This window comes from Neophocaena asiaeorientalis, unplaced genomic scaffold (assembly GCF_003031525.2).
Source record: "Neophocaena asiaeorientalis asiaeorientalis breed wild unplaced genomic scaffold, Neophocaena_asiaeorientalis_V1.1 scaffold615, whole genome shotgun sequence".
Lineage (NCBI taxonomy): Eukaryota > Metazoa > Chordata > Mammalia > Artiodactyla > Phocoenidae > Neophocaena > Neophocaena asiaeorientalis.
In genome coordinates, this window is record NW_020173652.1 from 86915 (window position 1) to 108964 (window position 22050).

A 22050-nucleotide genomic window follows, 5' to 3' on the forward strand; every position below is an offset into this window, starting at 1 on the left:
TCCATATCTTCTATGAAGTGAAATACACATTTCTAAAACGAGGTAAACCTTAAATTCATTGCTATTGTGGCTATTTTTAAAAGCATTTACCGGTTTTCATTTTACTTCAAAATGTTTTTTTGCAAAATGTAGACTTTTTTTTTTTTTAAATACATCTTGAAGGATCTGTAATGTGCCTTCTCTCATGTCAGAGGTCTTTAAGATTAGGGAATTTTGTAATTTCTTTGCATTAGCAAAGATTAAATTCTGGTAGCATTCTATTTATCTCTCCAAACAAGCAGGACAGTTTTAGAAAAATGTAATTGAAGTATAGTTTAAAATGAATCTGTACGTAAAAAAAAATAATTCCCCATGAGTATGCATATAACCATTGCCTTCTTTTACTGGGTATCATAAATGTGCATTTTGAATGTTTACACGAAATGCCCCTGTAAGTCATGCAGAACAATTTTCTTTTTCTGAAGGACATTGAAGTGGGGTTAAATATATTAAAGTGTCAAAATATATTTAAGTGCATTTAGAACAAAATTATTACTAATATCCCTTGGAATGAATTATGGCCAGATTTGTCTTAATTTCTTGATATTATTTTGTCAACTCTTCCTTTCATACAAGTAAGTGTTCTCCGGGTTTCTATTAGGTCAATTGGAATTTTATTTTTTTTTTTAGTTAGGGGGACAAAGACTGATAGTCCACAGACTGGATTTTGATCTCATTGCTGCTGTCCAACAGCAGAACGCCTGGGGGCATCCTCTTACAGTAATGAGCACAAGTACTGGTATCATTATTGCTATATGTAAACACCCATGGTTGGCAGGAATGTGCTAAAGTCTGGATATAACATCGTTAATCATGTCGTTGTCCCTGCCCAGGGCAACTGCTACTGAAAGGACACACTCACATGACGAGGAAGACAGCAGATTGGTGGTTGAGAGCTGAATGTCACTTTGCTGACCTAGAGAAAGAGGTTTAGGGTGTTGGCTATGTTTTCTAAAGAGTATCCAGCAGATTTCATCTTGTTTGTTAACTTTCCACATTTTTTTAAATTACAGTTTTATACTTATTATTATATCTCTTTTTAGTTTTCCTCACAGGAGAAAAAGCCAATTCAGTATTAAAACGCTACCCAAGAGCTAATGGACTTTTTGAAGAGATAAGGCAGGGCAATATTGAACGTGAATGCAAAGAAGAAGTCTGCACATTTGAAGAAGCAAGAGAAGCTTTTGAAAATAATGAAAAAACTGTAAGTATATCGGCAATCTTTTTAAAATGTTAACAGATTTGCCTACCTTTGTGATGTATATTTGAAACCTGCATTCCCAAATTGTGTGCATTGCTATCATTTAAAAACTACCCTCCCAAAGAACTAACTCTGAACGGGGCCTCTAACTAAGCCACCCGACTCTGCGGGTCAGAGGTCTAGTTTCACTTCCCTGTGTGCTGGTCTGTCTTTGAGGGCTCCATTGCCATAGGACCCTGCTGAGTTGAGATCGATCATCTGAGCAAGGGGGAAGCATGATTTACACAAGGCTTTGTTCGGGAAAGTTATAGATACCATTATGACCATACCGTGCTTCATCTGGGAGAAAGTGCAGAGGAAGCTGACGGATAGTGATGCTGTTTTAAAATGTTTTACTCCTTAGGTAGGTTTATTCCTAGGTATTTTATTCTTTCTGTTGCAATGGTAAATGGGAGTGTTTCCTTAATTTCTCTTTCAGATTGTTCATCATTAGTGTATAGGAATGCAAGAGATTTCTGTGCATTAATTTTGTATCCTGCTACTTTACCACATTCATTGATTAGCTCTAGTAGTTTTCTGGTAGCCTCTTTAGGATTCTCTATGTATAGTATCATGTCATCTGCAAACAGTGACACCTTTACTACTTCTTTTCCGATTTGGATTCCTTTTATTTCTTTTTCTTCTCTGATTGCTGTGGCTAAAACTTAAAAAACTATGTTGAATAAAAGACCTGTATGCAGAAAACTATAAGACACTAATGAAAGAAATTAAAAATGCTACAAACAGATGGGGAGACATACCATGTTCTTGGAATGGAAAAATCAACATTGTGAAATTGACTATACTACCCAAAGCAATCTACAAAGATATGGGGATAGATACGTGTATTACCTATAGCTGATTCACTTTGTTATAAAGCGGAAACTAACACACCATTGTAAAGCAAGTATACTCCAATAAAGATGTTATAAAAAATAATAAAACGTTTTAGTTCTACAAAAGAAGAGACATATCAGAACTCCCCTGCCCACTCTGACAAGATACCTCTTCATCTCTCCTTACTCTAGACCAATTGCTATGCAAGGAGAACAGGGATGAGAAAGCACAAGGCAGTGGTATACATTCTCTGGAACTGCTTTATGGTAGGAAATGACATTACCAGTGGTTGCCATTATATAAAGATCCATTCCTGTACGCTAACCATGAAAATAACACTACGTGCGAAACAAGTGATGTCAGATGTGATAAAGGGACATCAAATAATCTCAGGAGCAGTGGATGCAGAAGTTTTAAAGAAAGAGGATTTGTTCCCTTGTTAGGTAGAGAAGGATCCAGGGCGTAAGAGGAAGGAGTTCAAGGAGAGATTATCAGAGAGGCAGCATTGCTAGATTCCATGGTGCACAGCAAAGGTAAAATCAGTTTATAAAGTGATAAGTTGTGAGCATCATGGCTTTTAAATCTTAAGTCCCACAGTTAAAAACAGGGAAAAGAATATATCACCCATGATGCCATTATGCAATCACAAAGCACTGTTGGCTTTTTAATTTCTTTCCAGCTTTTTCTTCTGTATCTGCTTACTTCTTGCAGGGTTTTTTTTACACATTTTTTCTTCTTCTTAATATATGTTCATTGTAGAGAAATTGAAAATGTAGTAAAACATAAAATGAATAAAATCACTTGAATTCTTAGCACCATCAGTTTTATACTTTTGGTATTTATCATTCTAGCCTATTTTTAGTATAAATTTTTAATAAGAACAATAGGATTATAGTATAAATGGTGCTTTGTAGCATGCAGATTTTAATAAAAAACTAGCTCATGTACTTAAATGGAACTTAGTTTTTGATATTGTAATTTTCAAAAAAATACAAATTTTAGATATTCTGCTGTGGTTTTTGTAAAGCTAATGGCTTTTCATCCTGCTTTATCATTCTCCTTTAAAGGAATGGTAAGAACTTTAGTGGGAAGATACTTTGAGACTGTGTAAATATTCTGTTCTCCACCAAACTTCTACCTACTAGTTTTTGTGGGGTTTTTTTAGTGTGTAATCTTTTTATTGCATATAGAATTTTGAGCCTGAATTTCCCTTCTGAATCCAGAACATTATTAAAAACAAGCATATTTAAATGTCGTTAGGCTTTTCTCCAGGTACTAGTATTTTTACAGTCATCAAACAGCATTCTTACATGCATTCTTACAGCATACTACATGAAGTATATAATACTTTGAGATTGAACTATGGAATATGTCAGGACTTAAATAAACTTTGTAAATATACACTGGCTGTGGATCGTACACATTAGTCAGACATGATTTCTGCCCACCTTACATGGCATTTTGCTCTCACATACATTTCCCCTCTCAGCTAAGTTTAAGTTCAGATTATCATAGCAATATGTATAACGGGTTTATTAAAAGTCCTAAGATTTGTGAGATACAAGTAGAAACCAACTTTATTTTTCCTTTTCAGTAGAATTTCTCCTTCCACTCGTTCCTAGAGTTGATCTTGAGTGCAATCAGTCCACAGCTTTTTTGTGTGTTGTTTCCCTTATTTTGTATTTTCAAATGAGTTCCAACCTTACCCTCTAGTTTTAATGTCTGCTGTTGATAGTTCTTGACTGAATCAATTAAATTCTAGTTTAATATAACGCTAAATGGTGGATTTCTGACTCAATCATTCTGTGTACGTTTGTTAGTTGGCATTCCACTATGGGCAGGAACTTTCCCTTTATCTATCTTTCATAGATCATTTTATTCAGTGAGTTATAATTCATTGCTGTCAGTGTTTTTTGTTTTTTGTTTTTTTTTCGGTACGCAGGCCTCTCGCTGTTGTGGCCTCTCCCGTTGCGGAGCACAGGCTCCGGACGCGCAGGCTCAGCGGCCATGGCTCACGGGCCCAGCCGCTCCGCGGCATGTGGGATCTTCCCAGACCGGGGCATGAACCCGTGTCCCCTGCATCGGCAGGCAGACTCTCAACCACTGCGCCACCAGGAAAGCCCAACTGTCAGTGTTTTGATCAAAATGTCTCAAATTTGGTTAATGGAAGTTTCTTCAAACTGGCTTCTCTGTCTCTTTGACATGTCCCTATCAGTTTTTCTAGCACTTTTTTACTTTTTGGCCCAACAAGGTGTCCAGGATAATCTTGTACTTTCTCTGCCCCAGTCTTGGAATTGGCTGTTTCTCTGAGGAGCCTTTCTTACTTACAGTTAGGAATAATATTTAGAAACCAAGATCTGGGAGCTAGAGTGTTCTCATTGCTATCAGAGTATCATTGCTTCTGGGCCTTCCAGCAACAGAGCTAGGAAAATAATTACACATGTATGCACATAAATGTGTGTATGTGCATGTGTGTGGTGTATGGACTTGCATATTCATCCTGCTGATCTCCGATTCCAATACCCCTCAGGGTTCTTCTTTGTTTTCCCCATTCTGTATTTGTAGGTGCGATGTAGATATTCTTTGTAGATATTCTTCCCTGACTTTCAGTAACATCAATATATTAACTCATTTGCCCAGTTCTACAACACACATACAGTGGTTTCAGAATTTTAATACCCATATCGTAATAAGGAGGGAGAAAACATTTATATTCATCCATCCATCTATCCATTCTGGAAGTCACTCCATATGTATTCACAGAGATTATCCTATTTTTAAAAATCTGTATAGTACTTCCTAGTAAGGATGTGTCACAGTTTATTCAACCAGTCTACTGTATTTAGGCATTAAGTAGTTTCCAGTATTTTTGCAATTACAGATAATGCTGTAGTAAATAATTTTGCATTATTGGAAGTATATCTTCAGGGTAAATTCTTAGAAGTGGATTGCTCATCAAGGATTGATGCATATGTACTTTTGTTAGATATTGCCAGAGTACCCTCTGTAAAGCTTGTGCTATTTTACATTCCCACCAGATATTTGAGAGTGCCTATTTCCTCACAGTCTGACCAGCAGAGTGTATTTTAAAAGCGTTGACATTCTTTTCAATCTTTTGGGTGTGACGTGGTATCTTGGTGTTGTTTCAATTTACATTGCTCTTATGAGTGAAGTTGTGTATTTTGCCATGTGTTTATGGGCCATTTTTATATCTGTCTTGTGAATTGTCTTTGCCTTTTGCCCATTTTTGTATCAGATTTATGGTCTTTTTTTCCCTGAATTTTTAATAAGTATATTAGAGATACTATAGCTTTTATTGGTGATATATTTCAAATATTTGCTTACAGTTGTCATTTATATTTTGACTTTGCTTATGGATTTTTATCATGCAGTTTTTTTTTCATTTTCATTGTAGCCATAAATTAAATATTTTATTAAATCCAGATTTTTAATCATAGTAGAAAACCATCCTCTCATGCCCTGGCTATAGAGGAATTTACCGAATCTCTTCTAACATATTTGAGTTTTTACATTTAGATCTCTGATTCACTTACAGTTTATTCTTGGGTGTGGTGTGAGTTATGGATCTGATTTTTTTCACATAGCTATCCAGTTGTCCAAACACAATTTATAATGAAATCCTTCTTTGCCCCAGTGATTTAATTACCCTTTATCATATACCTAATTTCAGTATGTGCCTAGTCAATTTCAGGATTTTATATTCTGGTCCATTGGTCCATCCTTCTGCTCAAATGCCAGTGCCACACTGTTTTATTTATAGAAGATTTTTAGTATACTTAGTATAAATTAGAACTAGTTCTCCTTATAAGCTCTTCTTTTTCAGTGTTTTGTGAGCTATTCTTACATGCCTATTTTTCTATATAAATTTCAGTATTAATTTTTCTAGCACAGAAAAAAATCATTTGTCAGTATTTTTATTGGGATTTCTTTCAGTGTGTAAATTAATTTAGGGAGAACTAACATCTTTAAGATATTAAATCACCCTCTACAAGAAGAGATTTCTTTCTATTTGTTGAAATCAGTATTTCTCTCTTTCAGGAATGTTTTATTGTTTTCATCATATAAGTTTTGCACAGTTCTTAGGTTGGTTCCTAACTATTTCTTTGTTGCTACTGTACATGGGTTCTTTTCCATGATATATTCTGATTGGTTATTATTTGTGAATGTGTAAGCTATTGATTTTTTTAAACCTTATTGAGTTATAATTGACATACAATTAACCACACATATATAAAGTATACAACTTGGTAAGTTTTAACATACGCATACACCTATGAAACCATTACCACAGTCAAGATAGTGAACAGATTCATCATTCCCAAAAGGTCCTTCTTGCCCCATTGTAATTCCTCCTTCCCACCTCTCCCCATGATCAAGAGCACCCCAAGGCAATGATTCATCTGACTTCTGTCACTGTAGATTAGTTTATATTTTCTAGAGTTTTCTGTAAGTGAAATCATACATTATACACCGTTTTGTCTGACTTCTTTTACTCTGCATGGTTATGTTCAGATGTCCATAGTGCACATATCAATAGTTATTCATTTTTATTGCTGAGTAGTATATCATTATATGGATATGGACATTTGGGTTGTTTCCTGTGTGGGGTTATTACAAATGAAGCTGCTATTAACACTCATGTTATTGATTTTTTAAATCTAGGTTACTGATATAACCTAACTCTAGGTTATTGATTTTTTAAAATTAATAAACCATATATTTATTTTGACTTGAGTTCTGAGAAATCCTGTGGTCCAAGTTATACTTACAAGGATGCATTAGATTTTTAAAAACTTTTGAGATACTTATAGATTCTCAGAAAATTGCAAAGATAATACAGAGAGGTTCCATGTAGCCTCTACCCAGTTTCCCTCAATCATTACATCTTACATAATTGTAGTACAGTATCAAAACCAGGAAACTGACATTGGTACAATCCGTGTGTATAGTTCTGTGCCATTTTATCACTTGTGTAGACTCCTGTAACCACCACTACAGTTAAGATGCAGAATTCTTTCATTTGTACAAAATCTCCCTTAATAGTCGCACCCCCCCACACCACCACCATCCCTAACCTGTGGTAATCACTAATCTGTTCCCCACCTCTGTAATTCTGTCATTGCAAGAATGTTATATAAATGGAATCATATATATGGAACCTTTTAAATAGAAACCTTTTAATATTGCCTGTTTACACTCAACATAATGCTCTTGAGTTCACCCAAGTTGTGTGTATATCAATAGTTCATTCTTTTTTATTGCTGAGTAGTATTCCATGGTATGGATGTATCACAGTTTGTTTAACCATTCACTCGTTGAGGGACATCTGGGTTGTTTCCAGTTTGGGGCTATTTTAAATAAAGCTGCTATGAATATTTGTGTACAGGTTTTTGTGTGAACATAAGTTTTTATTTCTCTGGGGTATAATTGTTGTATGCTAAGTATATGTATAGTTCTTTAGGATACTGACAGACTAAGTTGTCATTGTATAAATTACTGTTTTAAATTCCCACCAGCAGTGTTTGAGTGATCCAGTTTCTCTTCATACTTGCCAGCACTTGGTGCTGTTACTGTGTTTCCTTTTGTAGTCATTCTGATAGACGTGTAGTGATACCACATTGTGGTTTTAATTTCCATTTCCTTAATGGCCAGTAATGTCGAACATCTTTTCATGTGCTTATTTTCCATTTATATATTCTCTTCTGTGAAATCTCCTTTCCTTTTTTTTTTTTTTTTTTTACTTTCCTGTCTTTTGGTTATTTTCTAATTGGATTGTTTGTTTTCTTGTATTTTTGAGTTTTGAGAGTTTTCTGTATATTCTATATACAAATCCATTGTCAGGTATGTGTTTTGTAGGCTATTGATTTTTATGTGTTAATCGTATACCTTACTACCTTACCGACCTCTTTTATTGCTTTCAAGGTGAATGATGTTTTTATTGCTTCCCTTGCTTCCCTCTCTGGCCCTTATGCGTCTCAGTGCTTCTCTGTATCCTTTCCTGCCCTCAGAGACAGGATGCTGCATTTCAGCAATCTTTGAAGCAAATAGAAGAAACTCTTTCAGCAATTGCTCAAGCAATTCTCCGCCCTCTCCAGCATCACCTCTTCCTCTCTATAGAATCATTCTCATTAGCCTAGACACCTCTTAGGAAAAAAAACTCTCTTCACCCTACATCTCCCTTCAGCAATCAGCTCATTTCTTGAAACTCTGCTCTGTCTGTACTCACTCCCCTGGTGAGCTTTCCTAGTTTGTGGCTTGAAATGCTAATAACTCCCAAATTTATATCCTGGAGGGTTACCTTGAACTGCAGACCTGGGTGACTAACTGCCTACTCAACATCTCCTCTTGGAATTGGATACATTTCTACGTAGACAAATTTGTGTCCCTTCCCTCCAAATCTGCTTCTGCCACAGCCTTTCTGATCTCAGTATGCAGTAGTAACGCATCCATCCATCTCTTTGCTAAGCCCCAAACCTTGTTGCCATCCCTGACTCTTCTCCCTTTTTCATATCCCCACTCCATCTGCCAACAGTGTTGGTTCTTACATGAAAGTATATTCAGAATAGAGCCACCTCTCAGCCTCTCTACTTGTTACCACTTTACATCCAAGCCACCATCACTCTGTCATTCATATGATTTCTTGGCCCCCTCCTCATAGGTCATTCTCAAAAGAGCAGGCTAGAATGATCCTTTAAAGTGTCTTCTCTGTAACGGCTTCCTGTCTTCCTCAGTACACATCCAAGTGCTCAGAATCACCCACAAGGCACTAAACGATCTGTCCTCATCCCTCTCCCCTCCACACATCCACTGTGGCTGCAGGTACGTCTTTATCTCATCTCCTATGACAGATCACCCCTTAATCACTTTTCTGTGGATTCCTTGTGGCTCCTTACACACACATAGCACGTGTCCTGCCTCAGGGCTCTGGCACTTGCTCTTTCCTATTCCACATGGATGTTTCTGAGCTCCCTCATCACTCCCCGTCAAGTTCACTTTCTCAGTGAGGAAGTATCCTACTTTAAGTTGCAACCTCTTGCCCCTTCTGGGAATTATTTTTCTTTTCAGCACTTACCACCATTTGACATCTATTTGTTGTATTTGTTTATCGGTGCTCTCCCCCCAGAACTGTTAGCTCTGTGACAGCAGTGTTTCTCTTCTGTTTTGTTCATAGCTGTGGTCTTTAGCATCTGAGACAGTGCTGGCACATAATGGGAATTAAATAAATATTTGATGAAGGAATGAACGAATGGATTGGCATATTATGAAGTACATTTAATTCATAGGAAGTAGTGATCTGAAACTTGTTCACAAGTTAGCTGATAGATGTGGACTTAATTTAAAACGTATTTTTTATTATGTTGGTGTTAGGTTCCTTTCCTTCTTTATGGTTTATGGCCTGTCATCTGAGTTTGCTTATGCCATTGAAACCATACCATTTACAAAAAGGTGTAATCAGGGGATTTTGGTCTAGTAAGTGTAATAGAAATGGTATTCTGATCCTTGATCTATTTCAGAACATCTATTTCAGAATATTGTTTGTTATTTGTTAAGAAGGATCTGCTCTGTATTAAGAAGCATTTGAATAACATAGTATCATCTTTGAAGTTCACTTGATTAATCCAGGCAGTGAAGAAAATTATTGACTTTTGCTTTCTAGTCTTAGAGTACATACTAACTTTCTTTTTGTTTACTAAAATTTATCACTCAGGACAGTTTTACTCATACTTAATTTTCATCATCCCCACATTTGAACTGTGTGAAGTTAGAAGTATGCTTTCAGTAAGAATTCTTTTTTGGTAATTTCTTACCTAATTTGGAACATAAGTCTAATTATAAGATACAAAATGTGTTATACCTCATGGTCCTCCTCTTCACCAATGTAGAAATTTGGTCAGATTTATTCGGATGTTACCTGCTGAGTGCCTGCTGTATAACAGACACAGGACATACAACAGTGAATAAGCTGACCCTCCCTCCTGACATTTGAGATCTGGGAGAAACAGCCTGTATACTCACATAAGCGGTACTTAACAGAATGCCCTGCACAAATCCTCTGCTTGGAAGATCACATGGACCTGATTTGGTGTCTCAGCTCTGCCACCTACTGACTGTATTGCTTTGTGCAAACATTTCACCTTTCTAGGCCTCAATTTCTGTACCTTTAAAAAAGGAGAAATTACACCCTCAGCATTAGGTTTGGAGCTGTGCGCTTAGCTTAGTGCCTGGCACAGAGAACGCCTTTGATAAATATATTTTATCCTAATTTTTAGGTGCTGAATTATAATCACTTTATTTCAGAATCATTATTCGATCTCTACCATTGTTTTCTCTCTTTTCCTCTCTACAGGTCCCCCAGGGTACTTTGCATTTTGGAAGTTTTAATCTTGAACTAACATGAACAAAATAGTAGTAATTCTTTAAAACAACTATTTCGGAACTTTTCTTGACAAATTATTTCTAGTTTATTTGTGCTTGACTTTCCAAAATGGCTGTCCTCAAACTTGAGAGTGCATTAAGAATCGGCTTGGTTGCTTCTCGAAACTGCACAGTCCCCCTCAATGCCCAGATCTGAGTCTCTCATACTATACCACAGCAAAATAAATCAGGACTCTTTGGGGGAAATGGCTGATTCGAGGGCTGGAGCAGGGAGAATACAAGATGAGCTGAAGTGTACTGTAGTAACAGAAAGTAAGGAAGTACTCAAAGAGCAAATGAGAGCATGTCCAAGAGGCACAGGAGCCAATCTGAAGGAGTTCTCAGCGGCCAAAGGCGGAACAATTTGAATAACAAAATAAGTGATGTAGTATTGGATTATAACCTAAAGCATATAATAAATGCTTGAGTCCATAATGATATAAATAAATGAATAAATAGGTGAGAAGAGACAAATCTACAGTACACAAGAATTCCAAACTGTGTATGTAAATACCCCCCTCTCCAGGAGGCAGAACTTAATTCTCTGCCTCTCTTGAGGGTTGCTTGGTCTTAATGATCTGCTTCCAAAGATTAGAGTATGGAAAGTGGAGGGAAATACCTTACTTCTCCACTTACTTTGCCAGTGGAGAAAGCTGGCAAACCACTACCTTGACAGGGTGATCAAAGTTAGCATAACCAGTGATAAGTCACATATAGCATGTTATGAGAAGGGACTTCGCCTCTGTGATATTTTCCCCCCAAAGCAATTACCCCAATGGAATTATGAGAAAATTACCAAAGACATCCAAATTGAGATATATTCTACAAAATACCTGACCCCTCATAACTGTCAAGGTCATGAAAAAGAAGAAGAGACTGAGAAACTGTCACAGAACAGATGAGACTAAAGATATATGACGATTAAGTGCAATGTGGATTGGATTCTGGAACAAAAAGGTCATTAGTGGGAAAACCAGTGAAATCCAAATCCATTGTTAATAGTAATGGACCAATATTAGTTAATTAATTATAACAAATGTGCCATCCTAATGTAAGATGCTAACATGAGGGGATACTGGGTGAGGGGTACAGAGGGATGCTCTGTACTATCTTCGCGATTTTGCTGTAAATCTAAAATTATTCCAAAATTAGAAAAAAATTTATTTTAAGAATGCACAGTCCAGGGTCCACAGGTCTCCATAGGGCCAGGGAATCTGCTTTAATGAGCAGTCCTGGGGATTCTAATGTAGGTGATCAGCAGATTACATTTTGTTAGATTGTAAAGCAAATGGTTTAACTAAAACTGCTTAGTTGGAATACTCAGAAAGCTTTGCAGCGGGTAGTATTTGTGGGGGTGCGGACGATTGTCCTGTCTGGGGCTGTCCCATGCCCTGTGCACTCCATGCTCCACTCCTCCCCCAAGCTGTGTCTGAAATTTAGAAACTGGGTCCAAGGATTTTAGTCTAAGTCCAGCTATTCCTTTTTGGATAATACCTCTCATTCCAAAGTGTTGCCTTAAATTTGTCTTGTGTGGAAATTATTAAAAGAGAAATTGAAGAAACAGATATGCAGTGCTCCTTCATACTAGGATATGCTACAAAAGCTACATAGGGGATCTCTGAATTCAGAGCCCACAGCAGGACGTACGTAGCATGTAGACACTTTTGGGTGAAGATGGTGATTAACAAGAAGTGCTCAGTGTCTGAGGTATTTAACAGTTGGTCACTAGTTCCCTGGAGATTACTCGTCACACCTGCAGGCAGAAACTTGGATTCTTTGACATTGTTAGGGGAACTCCTATTTCACTTAGCTTCTCATGATCCACTGATGGCCCTTGAGCTACTGATTCAGAGCTTTGCCCTTTGAGAGCTGAGGGAATTTAGGAAGGTAGAGTCGAGCCTGGGCATAGACATATAGGGGCCAAACAGGGGGCACCAGTGTGGCTGTCTCCCAGTCATACTCTGTGCATTTCCATCCAAATCTTTCCACACCTTCCCTGGACCCATCCCAGACCCTCTTGGAGGAGCCAAATATGAAGTTCCCTTTCAGCCACAAGGGGTCTTTCCTGGGGCTCCCATGGGCTTTGTCACTGTTTCTTTTCTTTCCTTTTTTTTCTTTTTTTTTTTGTGCGGTACACGGGCCTCTCACTGTTGTGGCCTCTCCCGTTGCGGAGCACAGGCTCCGGACGCGCAGGCTCAGCGGCCATGGCTCACGGGCCCAGCCGCTCCGCGGCATGTGGGATCTTCCCAGACCGGGGCACGAGCCCACGTCCCCTGCATCGGCAGGCGGACTCTCAACCACTGCGTCACCAGGGAAGCCCTGTCACTGTTTCCTTTGGGATCTCTTGAGAGTAAGTTAAACAGGACCAAAGTCTGTTATTTTGTGGAATTGGTATTCTGAGCTGCCAGAAAGATCGGGAAGGTCTGACAGCATGTTGTCCATTATATGATCATTTAAGGTAAGTTTTTATTGATTATATTGTCGATGTTGTTTTTAAATTTGTGGTGAATTTTATTCTCTGGCAGTTGGGCCCTTTTGTAGATTATAAATCCTATGTAGTTTCAGTTATTCTTTTCAGGTTATGGTAGTAACTTAATTTGGAGGGTTTCAGCCTGCATATTAACAAAGCAGTGGACTTGCTCCAGTGTGGGTCTCTCCTGCCCACGCCAGCAGTCTGTTAACCTTGACCTGAAGTTACCTCAGCACGTTTCCTGTCTTAATGCCAGTTAATCTTTTTTCAGACCTCCCCTCAGAGACTGGGTACTGGTGGGGCTGAGGGGTCCATTTTTTTGGTCATTTGTAGAATCATCTGCACCATAGACTTAATATAACTCTGCGTATCTTAGGCAGCAATGTCCAGTTAGTGATGCCCTGTTTAACCTCCAAATATGCTGCTATTTACCCCCTGATTACCCTCAAGACACACGTGGAATTTCAGAGCTCATCAATACTCATTAGAATTAGTTTGCCCAGAAGGAGTTCTCCTAATAGAGCTGGTAGAAATTCAAGGGTTCCATAGGAATATCACACCAGAGTTTAAGGTCACATAAGTGATGAATCAGGTGTCTGAAAAGACCCTGCCTTGCATGACCACTCTAGTTTGACAGTGTAGACTCTTATTCCTTGAAGACAGGCAAATCTCTTACCTTTCTAGGCACTTTGGGACATAAAAATTCCTATCCATTCTCTTCCACATGAAAGTTGAGTGTTGGATTCGCTTTAGGTGCTCACCTTTTCCTCCTCTGCTCCTTCAGCTTCTGCTAGACCTTGACCTGAAGATCGTGGAGGAAGGAAACGGTCATGATCTCCTCTTTAACCCTTGCCCCTTCCCATTTCTCTCTCCTCTGGTATTTTGAGGACCTGGGAGAAGGAAGCGGAAAGGGGACAGATGTCTCTAACTTAACTGGTATTGCTGTCACCCCCTCTTGGCTGTCGCTAATTCTTTGGTGGGCCTAATTATAAGTTGGGTGGGAGATGCACAGTGTTCTTCAAGGGCTCCTAGAAGAAGCCTCCCCACAACACAGTTCCAAAAATAGGACTCATGACTCTGCACCGGCCTCTTTTGCACCCTTCCCCAGCTGCCTCCTATCCTGGTATGCACACCTCACTTCCTCGTTGTTGAGGCCGTCTGCCTGGCAAACAGCCCTCTGGGGCAGAGTAGCAGCAACATAGCTCAAGTTTTGCACAGTATCCACCTAACTTATGGGAAGTACTTACACCCTCATTTTAATCCTTGGAAGTAGTCTGCTCTATTGCTGACCCTGTTCCCCACCTTGCTTTTCCTCATATCCACCCTGTGGGCACAGGGGGCAGGAGTGGGGGCACATCGGCCATTCCACTGCTTAAGCAGATGTCCACTTGGGGAATGGTTGTTAGTGTTCTCCTCTTGCAAGTACCCTACATGTGGCTTTCTTAGAGCTCCCCTTAGTAGTTCAGGGTCTTAGGGTCTAAACAGTAACTTTGAATTTATGAAAGTGTGACCAACCAACCTAGCATGTGCAGTGGTGATCCTAGTGGCCCCGTCAGCCACCATGCCACTGCTTTGGAGTGCCTGATTGCTTGCTAGGCAGTACTGTCACTGTTAGAAACGGCTCATGCTATCCAATAGTGAGTGGCATTCAGTCAGTGGAATTGATGAGAATGAAACTTTCACATTCAAGCTGGGATTTGAGTAGAACCCTAAATCAGCAACTTTGCTTGGTAAATGTTTAACGCACCTATTATTTCATCTGAAAGATGGTGTCACATGCCTCCCATGGCATGCTAGGAGGAGGTTAGCTATGAATTCAGAGAACAGGGGTTTACCTGTTACCCAAGGAATTATATTCCTTAGCCTAATACATTAAACCTCTCTCTCCAAAGAAGTAAAAGAAAGAAGAAAACAGTCAGAAACCACCCATTCTAGGATGAGGCTGAAGTGTTGTAAAATGATACAATATCCAACAGAAAATGCCAGTTTTTTTTAAATTAATGTTTTCCATATTTATGCATAATACTGTGGACAATTAGGGCCACAAATAAATTACCAAAAAGTTTGAACAATTATGAATAATTTTAAAAAGTAGCTACTTTGATAAATATACTAAGGCAAGTGGATGACAAAACCCAATATGTTTTACCATATTTCATCAATTCTCTAATCATTTATTCACATTTTAACTTCTGTGAAATTGAGGTGCTGCAGCTTACAATCAATGACATGTGTTTGAAAGCATGTTTTTTTCTTTTCTAATACAGAAAAAAAGTGTGCTTTTCAATCCATGGTATATTTGGTAAAATACAGCAGCCAATCACCACCCCTGCGCACTCCTCAGAGATCCCCATCTGGATGGGGCCACTACTGTAAATCAATTTCTGTTACAGTGGGTGGCTGCTGATTCAATACTGGGGGTGGCAACTGGTCCTTTCCCCCAGCGTTAGGGCACAGTTCCTCTAGTGTTAGGGTGCAGCTCCCCCAAGGCAAGACTTCTGACCATGGTTCTCATGGTTGGAATATCAGCAACTGAATACTCCAATAAAGATGTAATAAATAAATAAATAAAGTGACTATTGATTAAAAAAAAGATTCAGTTTAGCCACTTGCAAGGTACAGTAAAATCCGTGGCAAAGGAAATTAGAACTTTGCAATAGCCCTATATTGTCAGCCACAGGTCTTAAGTACCATCAAGCTGAAACAGGGCATCTCTTCCCCTAGTGCACAGACAGCCACCTGCAGAGCAAAGAAGGCTCTGCCTTTTCTTGAATTGTATGCTTCAGAGGGTTGCACTGTCATAACTTAGCATAGCATTACTATCTGAATGTTAAAATATTACCCCATTCCCAAAGCTAATATTTGATACCAATCACTGCTCATCATGAATAGACTAAAGCCTGATTTTTCTTTCCATTCTATTATTGAAGAAAGGACTCATGGAATAGGCTCCAGTCATTGTTATAACTGATAGGGTCCAGGAAAACCAAATAGGTCACGCCCTTCATTTCGCAAAGAAGGAAATAACAGCCTCAGAGAAGTTGTCAGTTTGCTCATTTCCCCACAGCAAGATATTGATTGGTCCGGCCCCAAGTAGGACCCAGGTCTCCCCGCCCTGCCCTCCCCTCCCTCTGCGTTGAACACAGTTCCCTCCTAATTTAATGGGTGATGGTTATGCTGGGGTTTCACAGTGGAACAGTTTACCTCTAGGCTTCTTATGCCAGTTCTTTTTAGGCCATTAGTAAAGGCACATCACAATATGCTTATTCAAGCCCAGATATGATCGAAATGGAAAAACTGGTGGCTGGTTCATACTCTTAGCTGTATTTTTATTTTTACTGTTTTAAAATGCATGAGAACAGGCAAAGCAGGTGACATTCTTTGCATCTGTAGACCAATATTGTGAGTGCTAAAAAGACTAATGATGCGCCTGATTTCTGACTGGAGTTGGAACTCGTGGCTTTTGATTCCTAATCAAGTACTCCGGAGCATCATACCATGTAGCTGACATAGTTGGAGCACAAGGCAGGAAGAAAAGAAAAAGAAAACCTAATAGAACTTGCAATATAATAGGGCCAACTGGGCAAGAATATAGAGGTTGGCTGAAATTTCCTGTTACTATCTGAGAAGTGGCAACCTGAACTCTTGGACAGTTTTGAACTTGTTTGGTTTAATGGTGAGATCATTTTCAAGGGAGCTGTCTTTAAGCTAAATAAACTGATGAGGTTTCATTATAATTCTAGAGTAATGTCTGAAGAGGTAGAAGAGATGATAAAGAATTCTATTTAAAGTTAGTGAAACTTTTCAATTCTATAGAGATTCATTTTTATTACTTTGAAAGACGGATTACATTATAAAGATCCAGGTACATACTAATAACTAAAATGAGATAAAGTAGTAAGAACAATAATTCCCCACAAATCTAGAATTTCCCCACAAATCTAGAATTTATATTAGTTTTTCATTAAAACTGTTCCATTTTGCTGTTTTGTATTTTAAAACATTAAAATCCAGAAACTTAACACAACACTGTAAATCTATACTTCAAAAAACAAAAAGAAAAAGTATCCAGGGTAAACTTTAGACGAAACTGAGATAAATAATTATTTACTAAGAATTGTAATGTCTCTTCAACTTACTGTAAAGAGATACTTTGTTCCAGTATATGCCATTCTCTTTGCCTTTTCCACTCCACCACCTGTTGTATTACTCATTTCCATTATACTAGAAATCCTGTGCTCATTGCAGTTTGGTCTGAATTGTCCTACCACCAACATTCTTGGTGAGAAAAGAAAGTAATTGCCTGAATTAATGTATTCTAAGTTGCAGTCTATGTGGCAGATAGTTGATCTAAGAACCATTATTACCCCCTTCTTCCTTGCTAAGAGAACCCCAATTTGGGGGAGTAATAACATACCCAGGTGCTAGAGGTGAATCATAGTCTAATCATGATTCTGGTCTAGTCTAGTCATTGCCATGACTAATCACAGCAATACTGTTCCCTTTCCATAATCTGTAGTAATGTTTTCTCCCTCATTCTTGATATTGGTAATTTGCCTTCTCTCTTCTTTCCTGATCAGTCTAGAAATTTCTTTAATCCTAAAGAGTCTGTGTTTGGTTTTATTTACTTTCTCTATTTTTTGTTTATTTTCTATTTCACTGAATTTTCCTTTCTTGATTGTTCCTGACTTATGCTTGATTTGGGTGTTTATTGCTCTTCTTTTTCTTGTTCCTTAAGGGCGATGGTTAGATTTTTGATTTTACATGTTTTTTTTCTTTTTTAATCGTGTGTGATTTGAATCCTTTGAAATTTATTGAGACTTGGTTATGGCCCAGAATATGATTTATCTTGGTAAATATTCTATGTGTACTTGAGAAGAATGTGCTTCTAAAGAATATATTTAAAAGTTTCTTCTCTTCTGTTTCATGAGTATTATTTCTTCCTCTTTTCCTTTTCTCCTCCCGATTTATAAGAAGTAATACCATACTGGTTGCCTGCAGAAAGGAGACCAGTGTGGCTTTGAACCATGTGACTGTATTACCTATTCAGAAAATTTACAGTTTTAGAAATTTTTAAAAAATGATAATTGAATCATGGTAGTGGTTAAACACACCAAAAACATCTACACGCACGCATGCACGCACACGCGCACACACACACACACGCACACACACACACCCCACATACCCTAAAGGGTATCATTAGCACACCAGAAATATGAGGAATTCTTGGAAGATAGGAAATGGCAGATACAGTCAAATTAGTTAATTCAGAGAATTTGAAACATCTGTGGTAGAAAACTGAGGCCATTCAGACACACTTCAGGAACAGTCACCAAAACTGAAGCATTGTACAGAGTCCTAGGTCAGCAGTGAGATGAAAGACCTAATCTATGAACGGTACATGTTTCATCCTGCCCTGAGCCTCCCCCACCCCTGCTTCCATTGGGCATAAGCACCTGTGCCATTTGACCACCTTTAATCTCCCAAAACTGCACTCCAAAGACAGTGAATGAACTTAAGATACCTGTAGACCTGCTCAGAAGGGAAACATCAGGACACAGCTACCTCGAAGGGAAAAACATTTGTCTTCTGATGTGAGAAATTACATCTTTCTTTTGGCAACAGTGAGGGTCTCTAGCCTACCTGAAAGCTCCATGCCATGTTCCCGCAAAGGAGGCCACTGAATAATTGACACGCTCTGCCCTCCCATTCCAAGGAGGAGACTATAAGTGAAATGGATGTCCGAACTCTAGAGCTTATCCGTGCTAATTACCGAGGCTAATCAAATGAGTCCTTTCTTCCTAAGTTTAAATGAACAAAAAGGCTTGCCAGACATTGAGGAAAGTAAAAGAGAAGATCATGATGAACAGACACAACTATTTCTGCAGAAAAAGCAAATATAATACAGGAAACAGAATAAATCCAAATTCATATTCTCAGAATTTTAAGGAAGATAGTGGGTTTATAAAATGAGAGCAGGGTGCTATAAGAAGGAGCAATTAGAGAACAAGAGAAAGTCCTTGGAAGACAGAAATATTATTGCAAAATTTAAAGATTAATAGATGCCAGGTGCTCAGCGCAGTCGGCCTGCCTCACCCAGGCCTGGATGAAACCTGGAACACAGCTTTCCTGCACCCTCCCAATCCCGCCCCCCCGTAACGGAACCGGAACCTCCTTTCCCTCCTCCCAAACCCGGGTAATGGACCCGCCTTCCGGTCCATCCCAGAGTGGCTGCCCTCTTCGACCACATGGGAGCGCTCCGAGGCAGCTACCGCAGGCCCCGCGGCTTCACCTTCACGCTCGCCACGCTGCCCGCGCCGCCCTCGCCGCCCTCGCAGGTGCGCCAGAACTACCACCCCGACTGCGAGGCCGCTGTCAACAGCCATTTCACCCTGGAGCTCCACGCCTCCTTCGTGTGCCTGGCCGCAGCCTTTTACCTCGACCGCGATGACGTGGCCTTGAAGCACTTCACCCAGTTCTTCCTGCGCCGCTCCCACGAGCACAGCGGGCGGGCCCAGGGCCTGATGGGCCTGCAGAACCAGCGCGGGGGCCGCCTCCACTTCCAAGACATCAGGAAGCCAGACATTGACGAGTGGAAGAGTGGCCTCAAGGCCATGAAGTCCGCCTTGTTCCTGGAGAAGCTCGTGAACCAGAGCCTGCTCCACCTGCACCAGCTGGCCACCGACATGAGCGACCCCCACCTGCGCCACTTCCTGGCAACTCACTACCTCCGCCAGCAGGTGGCGTTCGTCAGCGAGCTGGAGGGTCATGTCACCACCCTGAGCATGATGGGGGCCCCGGACGTTGACCTGGCAGGGTCCCTCTTTGACAAGCTCACCCTGGACGACAGTGACAAGAACTGAGCGTGGACTGGACTTCCCCAGAGCCACGGGGTGACCAGAGTGCTGGTCACTGTGCCTGCCATGTACACGGCAATAGTGCCCTTGCAGAAGAAATTCTATTTTTTTTTTTTTTTTTTTGCAACAAGTGCAGGACTCTCTTTTCCTGGACTTTATCATTTAAGTTTTTTTCTTCCAGTTTTTCCGTTTCTTCCAATAAAGTTATTGGTTCATAAATAAATAAAGGTCTCTGGTTGATTCATGTGGGCAAATCTCATTTTTTAAGTTTTAAAACAGGTATCCAGGAGTCTCTGAATACAGCCATACCCCAACCATATGCAGCTCAGGATCTCCACTGGGAGGGAGAAGGTGTTCCATGGGGCCCTGGAAAACACAAAATCAGTCTTCCCCTCATAAATAATGTGGGTATATGGGGGTAGACTGGGGTGGGGTGGAGTGAGGTAGGGGTCCCTGGTGAATGTGGGTGCATGTGCATAGTAAAAGTATAGAACCATAGCCTGAAAATCATGATTGCGGTTGCCTCTGGGGAACAAGTGAAGGGAATGGGATTGCGCAGGGATTAAAATAAAGGGCGCCTTCAGTTTCACCTGAAATGTTTATGTTCATTAACCATGCAAATACTATTGGTTAAGTATGAGTAGCAAGATGGGGGGTGGAGGGGTTTGGAAGATTGAATGGTGGAGTATCTCTTTGACAAGTTCACTCTGGGCAACAGTGATAATGGAAAAATGAGTGTTAGGCTGTCTTGCTCAGAAACACGGGGGTGACTTCCCATGGTCACCAATGCCTGGCATGCATGTTGTAATAACAAAACATCCACTTATATATGTTTTCTTTCCTTTGTATCGTATGTGTATATGCATGCGTGTGTGTGTGTGTGTGTGTGTATGTGTGTATTTTAATTCCAACCAGCAGCAGAGTTCATTTTGAATCTCTAGACTACATTCTGAATGTTTGCTTAGGAAGACGCCCTTTGTTGAAAAGCAGTTCGGCGATCACATTACTGGAAATGATGTAGCTGCTTCCTAGACCTTTCCTGAGCCTGGCTGTATTTCTGCCCTTGGGTTTCATATATCCAACTTTGATTTAGTTTTTGTTATTTGCTACCAAGAGAACCAAAGCTAAGATGTCTTATTATCAACACGCTTTTACCAGCCTCCACTGTATTTACAGTAGAGTAAATAGCTCTTCTAGGGTAATAAATGACATTTTTCTCTTTATCCCTACTACGGAGCCCACTGAAAGGGAAAAGGATCAAGGGTAGAAGGGATCAAATAAGAACAATTGCCCGGTTGATTCGTGTGTGCAACTCTCTTACCTTTAAAGTTTTAAAAGAAGTATCCAGGAGTCTCTCCAGCTACCCATGCCCAGTCCACATGTAGCTCAGGATCTCCACAGAGGGAGGGAGGTGGTGTTCCATGGGACCCTGGAAAACACAAAATCCGTCTTCCCCTAATAAACAATGTGGGGGTGGCCTGGGGCCTTGGTGAATGTGGATGTCTCTACATAGTTGAAGTATAAAAACATGCCCTGAAAATCATGATTGCGGTTGATCAGGGGAAAGAGTGAAGGGAATGAGACTGGGCAGGGGTTGAACTAAAGGGGGTCTTCACTTTAATGGTTAATTCTGGATTAGCAAGATGGGGGGCCCTGGAAGCCAACACGGCAGAGTCCCTCTTTGAAAAGCTCACCCTGTGCTACAGTGTTAAGGGAAATTGAGCCTTAGCCTGTCTTCCCCATAGATGTGAGGGTAACTTCCTCTGGTCCCCTATGCAGGACATGCAGTTGTCCTTAGAAAACCTCTACTTTCCCCTTATAAACAGTGTGGTTATGTGGGGTGAGGTGAGAGGGGCGGTTTGGGGCTCTGGTGTCTGTGGGTGCATGTGTATGGTAAAAATGTGGATAAAAACATGTTCTGTAATGCATCATACCGGTTGCCTCCCAGGAAGAAGTGAAAAACGGGATTGGGCAGGGGTTAAATAAATGGAGTCTTCAACTTTATCTGAAGTATTTTAGCTTATTAAATTATGCAAGTGTTAATGTTTATTACTTATCAGTAATTCTAGTTCATTCTAGTTGTTAACAACATCAGGATTTCCTTCTTTCCCATGGCTAATACTCCATTGTGTGTGTGTGTGTGTGTGTGTGTGTGTGTGTGTGTGTGT

At 39.8% G+C, this 22050-nt stretch overlaps 1 protein-coding gene across 1 annotated transcript in view; it reads left to right on the forward strand.

The window, feature by feature from the left end:
• The window catches only part of PRRG1 (proline rich and Gla domain 1), a 124974-nt gene that overhangs the window by 80121 nt on the left and 22803 nt on the right, over window positions 1-22050 (forward strand). Inside the window, exon 3 of the mRNA XM_024747783.1 lies at window positions 1083-1243. Coding sequence (XP_024603551.1) covers window positions 1083-1243 — 161 coding nt within the window. The remainder of the gene's footprint in view (window positions 1-1082; window positions 1244-22050) is intronic.